General features: G+C 42.1%; 1 protein-coding gene across 1 annotated transcript; it reads left to right on the forward strand.

The window, feature by feature from the left end:
- Positions 1-3,040: 3,040 nt before the first annotated feature.
- GLOD5 (glyoxalase domain containing 5) lies at positions 3,041-8,658 on the forward strand. Its single transcript, XM_081903427.1, has 4 exons — positions 3,041-3,410; positions 5,728-5,880; positions 6,903-7,058; positions 8,422-8,658. Exons 1-4 carry the CDS (start codon positions 3,339-3,341, stop codon positions 8,551-8,553), a joined length of 513 nt encoding a protein of 170 aa, XP_081759553.1. The 5' UTR covers positions 3,041-3,338; the 3' UTR covers positions 8,554-8,658.
- Positions 8,659-10,106: the final 1,448 nt, after the last annotated feature.

The raw sequence follows: 10,106 nt of genomic DNA on the forward strand, positions 1-10,106 counted from the left end.
AAGTGCAAGTAGATAAATAGGTACCACTCCGGCGGGAAGGTAAACAGCGTTTTTCGTGTGCTGCTCTGGTTCGCCAGAAGCGGTTTAGTCATGCTGGCCACATGACCCGGAAGCTGTCATCTCGGCCAACGAAGCGAGATGAGCACCGCAACCCCAGAGTTGGCCATGACTGGACCTAATGGTCAGGGGTCCCTTTACCTTTACTTCGGGTTAAGAACTTAATTCATTCTGGAGGTCCGTTTTTAACCTGAAACTGTTCTTAACCTGAGGTATCACTTTAGCTAATGGGGCCTGCCGCCGCGCTGTAATTTCTGCTCTCATCCTGAAGCAAAGTTCTTAACCCGAGGTACTATTTCTGGGTTAGCGGAGCCTGTAACCTGAAGCATCTGTAACCTGAAGCATCTGAAACCCAAGGTACCACTGTAGTTGACCTTAAGTCAGAGTTGGGTTTGTAGCCAGGATAAGAGGAGACTGAGAGGAGATAGGATAACCATCTTCGAATATCTAAAGGGTTATCCCATGGAAGATGGAGCAAGCTCGTTTTCCCCTCCTCTGGAGGGACATGAACCAATGGCTTCAAGTTACAAGAAAGGAGATTCTGACCAAACATCAGGAAGAACGTTCTGGCAGTAAGAATGGGCTCCCTTGGAGAAGGGGGTGGACTTGTCTTCACTAGAGGTTTTTAAACAGAGGTTGGACAGGGGAAGCTTTAGTGGAGTTTTGCATCACAAGAGTTTGGGCTTGATGACCGCCAGGGTTTCTTCCAACTCTACAATTCTATTCTTCTATGTCATTGAATGAAAAAAGGGGGATATCCTATCTTTAGGAAAGATAGTTTTTAATGACTGATGTTTTAATGTATTTTTAATCTTCTGTTGGAAGCCACCTAGAGTGGCTGGGGAAACCCAGCCAGATGGGCGGGGTATAAATAAATATAAATATAAATATAATAATAACGAATGAATGACTTTTATTATTTCGGTCACAGACCAGTTCCAGCCCACATACAATATCAAGGAAGTCATTATTAAGTGGTGGGTTGACAAAGCAGACGACACAGAGATTTCTCCAAGTGGTTCTTTATAAGTAAGCTGGAACTGAACTGAACTGCAAACAGCTCAGCCGGCCTGCTTTTATAGGCAGCCGGCGGTCAACATCGTAACAACAACACCTAAATTAACTGATGTGGACCTGAGTGAAAACTATATACACGATACCCCTGGTGGCCAGGGTGAGAACTTCAATACATAACAGTCATAAAACACGATAGGGATACATTTGAATTTGCAATTAGGTATAACAGGGACAATACAGATATAGCAACAGTTTAAAAATATATAAATTTAAACTTAAGCACTAACATATAACCTAAAATTATCATCTGATTTGATTGTTTTTAATTATGTAAAAAGTGTCGCTGTTTTCATTACTATTCAGTCAATTAAAAATAAAGTTTGGGTGGACAGGCCTGTCACTGATTTTCAATATATTGCCAGTTAAGCTTTCATTCATCTGTCTGTCTGTCTGTCTATATCCATCTATCTATCTATCTATCTATCTATCATCTATCTATCTATCTATCTATCTATCTATCTATCTATCTATCTATCTATCTATCTATATCTATCTATCTATCTATCTATCTATCTATCTATCTATCTATCTATCTATCTATCTATCATCTATCTATTGAAGCCTTATTTACCTAGGGATCCATCAGCCACGCCATCCCCGGACCTTGGAGGGAACAAAAGTACCAGGAAAGCAAAATCTTCTTTGGAGAAAAAGTTTATTGAAATCTGTGCACAGAGACAATCTGTGCGCAGAGACAGCCAGCAGGATGGTTCCTGTAAATAACTGGCTGTGTCGCAAGACACTTCAGCAGACGTTCTTATACTTTTCTGAACACTCCCCCCTCCCATACATCAGCTGGCAAATGTTCAACTTATTCCCTTATATGGCACATCTATATTGCTTGCTAAACACATCTTATTGCTTGCTAAACATTCCTGTCTTTCTGCTAGCTAAGCACTCCCCCTCCCCTCCTGCCTGCTTGTGCGCGTCTTTTCTCATCTTTGCATTAGTAAGCATAAGGCAGGAAATGGGGCCTCCTTAGCAGGCCTGGTTAAATCTGCAGACAGCAGCTAAAATGTTCTTGCAAGCTACCAAGGCAGGAAATGAATTTTTGACTTGCCAGCCAAATTTAGCAAACAGCCCTCAGTCTGCTGACTGACTGTCTACAATTTGCAGAAGTAGGATTAGCACAAGAATTTAGCAACCCTTCCTAGGTACAAAATACAAAGCACAGAAAATATTGAGAGAAACCTTTCCCATCTCCCTTTACTATCATCTATCTATCTATCTATCTATCTATCTATCTATCTATCTATCTATCATCTATCTATCTATATCTATCTATCATCTACCTATCTATCCATCTATCTTTTATCCATCCATTTCTCTGTGGAGGCGATACAGCCATGTGCAAGTTAACAGCTCTTGGAAATTCCTGCAAAGGCTGGGAACTTGTAAATTAGCAATGCTCTATCCATGATCCTCTATTTTGTATCTTGGATCCAGAATTGGGAAGCTATGTCTCTTCAGATGTTGCTGGACCTCACCTGATTGCTGACTGCTGATGGACCTTGCCGGGGCTAATAGGAGTTCAAAACACGTTGGTTCCCTACCCCATAGTTCCTTACACACCCTAAACATATTACACATTTCTTAAAATCAAACACAAATGCTACAGTAAAGTCTCCTTCAAGGTGCTGGGAATGGCGACCCCTTTATCACCTACAAGACAGTGTTATTTATTTTATAGTACAGTCCATTGAGGATCGCTTTCATTTTAGGGATCAACGGTCTCATCAGAGAGTAAAATTCACGTTCAAATGGCTGTTTTTGAAAGTCTGGAACGGATTAATTTGTTTCACATTCCTTTCCATGGGAAAGCGCACCTCGGTTTTGGAAAAAACGGGGGGTGATGCCCCCCCCCGGCTTCAAAATTCCTGGAAATTTTACATCTCTAGCCGTGTCCAGAAGCATTTCAAAAACCAAGGAGCTTTTTCAGGCGACCGCATATCTTGACGCATTCCTGAAACGGCTCTCCCACATGGCTTGCCAAAAGCACTCCCTTTCCGATCTCTAAATACAAGAAGCACCCAGTTTCCTTGACGGAGGCCCAGCTGAAAGTTGTCTCCCAAGCCCGGTGGGTTGGCAAATCATTTACTTGGCGGGAGAGGCAAGAATGACTTTTCCAGCGTGTGACCCAGGGAGGGTGTCCTTCGCTTGCTGAATATGCCAAACCAGTTCAAACTCCACCTTCAGACCAGGAAATGCTGAACTGGACGAGTCTCCGGTTCCTTCGCCGCCAACTGCTGTGCAGAATTTCCTCCTTACCTGTCCAGGTACTTTCTGACTCTCGACTGTCCCGACCTTTCAGTTGTGGGGTGGGGGCAGTTGTTCCTATGATGGGAAGTCTGAACATGGATTCTTAGAATACAGTGGTACCTCGGGTTAGTTAAGAACTTAATTTGTTCCGGAGGTCCATTCTTAACCTGAAACTGCTGTGGGGTGCCTCAGGGTTCTGTCCTCTCCCCCATTGCTTTTTAATATCTATATGAAGCTGTTGGGAGAGATCATCAGGGGTTTTGGGCTGGGTGTTCATCAGTATGTGGATGATACCCAGCTCTACCTCTCTTTCAAATCAGAACCAGTGAAGGCGGTGAAGGTCCTGTGTAGTGTCTGGAGGTGGTTGGAGGATGGATGGTGGCTAATGGATTGTGGCTGAATCCTGACAAGACAGAAGTTCTGTTTTTAGGGGACAGGAGGCGGGCAGGTGTGGAAGATTACCTGGTCCTGAATGGGGTAACTTGAAGGACCAGGTGCGCAGCCTGGGAGTCATTTTGGACTCACAGCTGTTCATGGAGGCACAGGTCAAATCTGTGTCCAGGGCAGCTGTTTACCAGCTCCATCTGGTATGTAGGCTGAGACCCTATCTGCCTGTGCACTGTCTTGCCAGAGTGGTGCATGCTCTGGTTATCTCTTGCTTGGACTACTGCAATGCGCTCTATGTGGGGCTACCTTTGAAGGTGACACGGAAATTATAACTAATCCAGAACGCGGCAGCTAGACTGGTGACTGGGAGTGGCCGCCGAGACCACATAAAAACGGTCTTGAAAGTTCTACATTGGCTCCCAGTACGTTTCCAAGCACAATTCAAAGTGTTGGTGCTGAGCTTTAAAGCCCTAAACAGCCTCGGCCCAGTATACCTGAAGGAGCGTCTCCACCCCATCGTTCCACCCGGACACTGAGGTCCAGCGCCGAGGGCCTTCTGGCGGTTCCCTCACTGTGAGAAGCCAAGTTACAGGGAACCAGGCAGAGGGCCTTCTCGGTAGTGGCACCCGCCCTGTGGAACGCCCCCCCCACCAGATGTCAAAGAGAACAACAACTACCAGACTTTTAGAAGACATCTGAAGGCAGCCCTGGTTAGGGAAGCTTTTAATGTTTAATGTATTACAGTATTTTAATATTTTTTTGGAAACCGCCCAGAGTGGCTGGGGAAGCCCAGCCAGATGGGTGGGGTATAAATAATAAATTATTATTATTATTATTATTATTATTATTATTATTATTATTATTATTAAACTGTTCTTAACCTGAAGACCACTTTAGCTAATGGGGCCTCCCGCTGCCGCCGCTTGATTTCTGTTCTCATCCTGAAGCTATGTTCTTAATCCGAGGTACTATTTCTGGGTTAGCAAAGTCTGTAACCTGAAGCGTCTGTAAACCGAGGTACCACTGTAATCATAATAATTTTATTATTTATACCCTGCCCATCCTGCTGGGTTTCCCCAGGGGGATTGGCAGCATTTGATTGGCGCCACATGAAAGCCCAGCAAATGCTGTTCTCCATCAAAACAGAAAGCCAAAAATGCAGTAAGCAAGGGGAGACGGGACCTTGCAAAGCTAGATTTAGGGTTCTGCTGCACAGGGCAGCAGGGTGGATTTGATTTAAATCAAATCAATTTATATCATGATTTAAATCACTAGTTAGTAAGGCTTGATTTAAATCCCTTTTTACATAAAGGTTCAACCTTGCTGGCATCCTCTTCATGTTAGTGAGCAGAGGAAGGTTTCCTTTTTGGAATAATAAAATCCTGTTTTTACAGAAAGGTTAAACCTTTATTTTATTATTCCAAAAATGGAAACTTTCCTCTGCTTGTCAATATTAAGAGGATGTCAGCAAGGCTGAACCTTTCAGTATTATTCCAAAAAGGAAATCTTCCTCTGTTTGTCAATACAGTGTTACCTCAGGTTACATACGCTTCTGGTTACAGACTCCGCTAACCCAGAAATACTACCTCGGGTTAAGAACTTTGCTTCAGGATGAGAACAGAAATTGCGCGGTGGCGGCAGTCAGCAGCGGGAGGCCCCATTAGCTAAAGTGGTTCTTCAGATTAAGAACAGTTTTAGGTTAAGAATGGACCTCCTGAACAAATCAAATACTTAACCCGAGGTACCACTGTATTAAGACGATGCCGGCAAGGCTGAACCTTTTTGTAAAAAAGGGATTTTATTATTCCAAATAGGAAACCCTTCCCCCACTTGTCTATATTAGGAGGATGCCAGCAAGGCTGAGTCTCTCTGTAAAAATGTTTTAAATCAAGTCTTGCTGACAAATCTCCTGCGCTGGGTCATTGCAATTCTCCTTGTGCTTTGCAGGTTCCTCGAGAAATGTCCCAGGAGCGAAGTGGCAAGGCGGCCCTGCCGGGCCTGATCCACCGACTGGACCACCTGGTGATGACGGTGAGGAGCATTGAGGACACAGCCGCCTTCTACTCCCGGGTCCTCGGCATGGAAGTCGTCTCCTTCAAGGTGCTGGGAACGGCGACCCCTTTATCACCTACAAGACAGTATGGTCCATTGACAGTATGGTCCATTTTACAGTATGGTCCATTGAGGACCGCTTTCGTTTTAGGGATCAACGGTCTCGTTAGAGAGTAAAACTCATGCTCAAATTGCAGTTTTTAAAAAGTCTGGGATGGATTAATCCACTTTGCTTTTTTATTTTTTATTTTTTAAAAAATTCAAAAATTTTATTGGTTTTCACAATATTATAAACAAACAAACAAACACACACACAAGGCAAACAAATATAAATAATAGCCTTATTGAAAATTATACTTATTAACTTTGTTAAGTGACTTCTTCGTTTCCCCTTGGTTGAATTTCATTGCATGTCCTTTTAACGGTTTCCCAAATCCCAATTCTTATGAAATTTAACTTAAACATTAGCATCCTTAAATCTTCACCTTATGGAATTAAACATATTAATTCATCACTTAACATAAATAAAATCCTAAGCCAATTAAGTATCTGCAAGCTATTTTCAATTAATTTAACTTAACAAATTTAACTAGATAATCATTAAATTTATTCCACTCTTCCTGATACTCCTCCTCCTTCTGGTTGCGGACGTTTTGCTTTTTTAAAAAAAATAAATGGGAAAGCGTGCCTCAGTTTTGGAACAGAATTCCGGAACAGGTACTGTATTTTTTGCTCTATAAGACGCACCAGACCACAAAGCGCACCTAGTTTTTGGAGGAGGAAAACAAGAAAAAATATATTCTGAATCTCAGAAGCCAGTACAAGAGGGATCGCTGCGCAGTGAAAGCAGCAATCCCTCTTGCTGTTCTGTCTTCTGGGATAGCTGCGCAGCCTGCATTCGCTCCATAAGACACACACACATTTCCCCTTACTTTTTAGGAGGGAAAAAGTGAGTCTTATAGAGCAAAAAATACGGAATATCTCTACCATGATCAAAGGCTGTATTTGCCAAGCCCGGGCCCTTCCCTTGTCTCCCTCCTTGTCATTCCAGCTACGCTTTGCCTTCACAGGGAAACCGTCAAGCTCTGCATTTTGGACAGCAGAAGTTCAACCTCCACGAGGTGGGGAAGGAATTCGAACCCAAAGCCCACCGGCCGACCCCTGGCTCTTTGGACCTCTGCTTTGTCACAGAGATGCCTCTGGAACAGCTGGTGGAACACCTGAAGGTCAGGCAGGGGCTGCAACCAGGATGGATAAAAACCAATGGGTATATATATATATATATATATATATATATATATATATATATATATATACACCTAATGACCCACCTAAGTGGTACTCAGGATATCACTCAAGAAATCACTCAAGATATCCCTCAAGTAATTAAGGAACAAAAGAAGAAAAGGCACACTAGCCTGGGAACTTCCTCTCTGCCCAGAACATTGGAGGCTATACACCACACCCCCTCAACAGTATTTATAGGAACTCAAACACTGAGATCCTGCTCTGTTCCAGTAACAAGAAGCCGAAAGCACCAGCCTGAAGATGACGAGTGAGACCTCGTCGAAACGTCGCCTAGACACCCCAACTTTTACACGGGAAGACACCCGAGGACACCAAAACCTGCATTCCTGTACCCGTGAAAATCTACGAAAGCATATATATATATATATATATGCAGGTTTTGGTGTCCTCGGGTGTCTTCCCGTGTAAAAGTTGGGGTGTCTAGGCGACGTTTCGACGAGGTCTCACTCGTCATCTTCAGGCTGGTGCTTTCGGCTTCTTGTTACTGGAACAGATATATATATATATATATATATCCTATTTTTAAATTTAAAACCGGCTTTTCTTTATTTAAATTGGTTTTTTAAATTTAAGCCGGATTTTTAAAATTCAAATCAATTTTTAAAAAATTTAAATTGTTTTTTCATTTAAATCGGCTTCTTAAAATTTAAATCGAATTTTTAAAAATTGAAATTTATTTATTTTTTAAATAAAATGCTTTTGGAGGAAAAATCTTTCGGAAGATAGTTTTCTATTTCAGTTACATTATAGTCCAAAAGCTATTCATCAGGAAATAAGGATTTGTTTAAAATTTTTCATGTGTGCTAAAACTCCATGTTTTGTGGGGTTTTTGGGGGGAAATCGTTTAACCACATCAGTTAACAAACATGGATACATATGCCATCATGTTATTGTTTAGTTACATAAATTGTTTTGTTGTTACAGAAATGATTATTTTTCTCCTTCCAATAGAGTACAGCAGAAAAATAATAATATTTTTTAAATTGTTACTTTATTTTTAACAATGAGTGGCCAGATGGGCGGGGTAGAAATTATTATTATTATTATTTGAATCTTACTATCAGGTTCTGGTGTTTCTCGTGTGTGTGTTTTTACTTTTTTTTAGTTGTTATTTTATTTTTAACAATGAACAGATTAGTTGTAACACTCAATTAAAAAGGGGGGGATTGGCACTGCAGGAGCAGTGTGACGTTGCAAATGGCCCTCGATGCTTTTGATGGAATTATATATTTTTTCATTCATTTTCATTTCCTTCATTTCCTCCCCTGTCGCTTATTTTAGGTATGTGGGGTCAGCATTGAAGAAGGCCCAGTCGCCAGAACTGGGGCGCTTGGCCCAATAAAATCTGTTTATTTCCGAGACCCAGACCATAATCTGCTGGAAGTCTGCAACTACGGTGGGAGTGACTTGTGAAATTTCCAATTTCCAGAGAGAAATAAGTGACACTAAATGACTGTTTGTTGTTGTTTAGTCGTGTTGGACTCTTTGTGACCCCACGGACCAGAGCATGCCAGGCACTCCTGTCTTCCACTGCCTCCCGCTGTTTAGTCAAACTCGTGCTGGTAGCTTCGAGAACACTGTCCAACCATCTCGTCCTCTGTTGTCCCCTTCTCCTTGTGCCCTCCATCTTTCCGGGTCTTTTCCAGGGAGTCTTCTCTTCTCATGAGGTGGCCAAAGTATTGGAGCCTCAGCTTCACGATCTGTCCTTCCAGTGAGCACTCAGGGCTGATTTCCTTAAGAATGGATAGGTTTGATCTTCTTGCAGTCCATGGGACTCTCAAGAGTCTCCTCCAGCACCATAATTCAAAAGCACCAATTCTTCGGCGATCAGCCTTCTTTATGGTCCATCTCTCACTTCCATACATCACTACTGGGGAAACCATAGCTTTAGCTATACAGACCTTTGTTGGCAAGGTGATGTCTCTGCTTTTTAAGATGCTGTCTAGGTTTGTCACTGCTTTTCTCCAAGAAGCAGGTGTCTTTTAATTTTGTGACTGCTGTCACCATCTGCAGTGATCATGGAGCCCAAGAAAGTAAAATCTCTCACTGCCTCCATTTCTTCCCCTTCTATTTGCCAGGAGGTGATGGGACCAGTGGCCATGATCTTCGTTTTTTTGATGTTGAGCTTCGGACCATATTTTGCGCTCTCCTCTTTCACCTCTTTGCGCTCTCCTCTTTCACCCTCATCAAAAGGTTGTTTAATTCCTCCTCACTTTCTGCCATCAAGGTTGTGTCATCTGGTTGTGCGAAGGGGCTTGTATAACTCAGAGAAGCTATGAGCTATGCCATGCAGGGCCACCCAAGATGGACAGGTCATAGTGGAGAGTTTTGACTAAACATGATCCACCTGGAACAGGAACCGGCAAGCCACTCCAGTGTCCCTGCCAAGAAAACTCCATGGACAAATGACTGTTTGGGGAAGCTTTTAGTATTTGATGAATTATTGTATTTTAATCTTTTGTTGGAAGCCGCCCAGATGCGCTGGGTATAAATTATTATTATTATTATTATTATTATTATTATTATTGCTGAAAATGTATAACTTGTTAGAATGGGAAACAATGGATGAAGAGGTCCAGTGTGTTATGATAAAGTGGCCAAAAGATGTGGGGCATAATATTCAAATGACAGAATGGGAAAGGTTATGAAAAAACAATCTAAAATTGACGGCCAGTACCTGACTTAAAGAGAATAGGAAAAATGGAAATCCCAATGGTTAAATTGGCAAAAAATATGTATAAAAGAAGGGAAAATCAGTGTTGGAAATGTAAAGAGGTAGAAGGGACTTTCATCATATGTGGCGGCAATGCAAAATTATGGGGGGGGGATGGGGAAATGGTATATAACGGATTGGAAAAAATGTTTTTTCATAAGCTTGCATTGCCACCACATCTGATAAAAGTACCTTCTACAAATTCTTATATTCTTTCGGGAGATCAATTCCATAGCTTTGAACCATAATTCAA

This window comes from Podarcis melisellensis (assembly GCF_964234715.1).
Source record: "Podarcis melisellensis genome assembly, chromosome: 2".
NCBI lineage: Eukaryota > Metazoa > Chordata > Lepidosauria > Squamata > Lacertidae > Podarcis > Podarcis melisellensis.

What these genes read in the sequence shown, in the direction of transcription:
- GLOD5 (XM_081903427.1), top strand. Translation starts at nt 3,339, where the DNA reads ATGCTGAACTGGACGAGTCTCCGGTTCCTTCGCCGCCAACTGCTGTGC. An exon ending in TTTCCTCCTTACCTGTCCAG is followed by an intron (nt 3,411 to 5,727) that starts GTACTTTCTGAC and finishes TGTGCTTTGCAG; the next exon opens with GTTCCTCGAGAAATGTCCCA. An exon ending in AGCTGGTGGAACACCTGAAG is followed by an intron (nt 7,059 to 8,421) that starts GTCAGGCAGGGG and finishes CGCTTATTTTAG; the next exon opens with GTATGTGGGGTCAGCATTGA.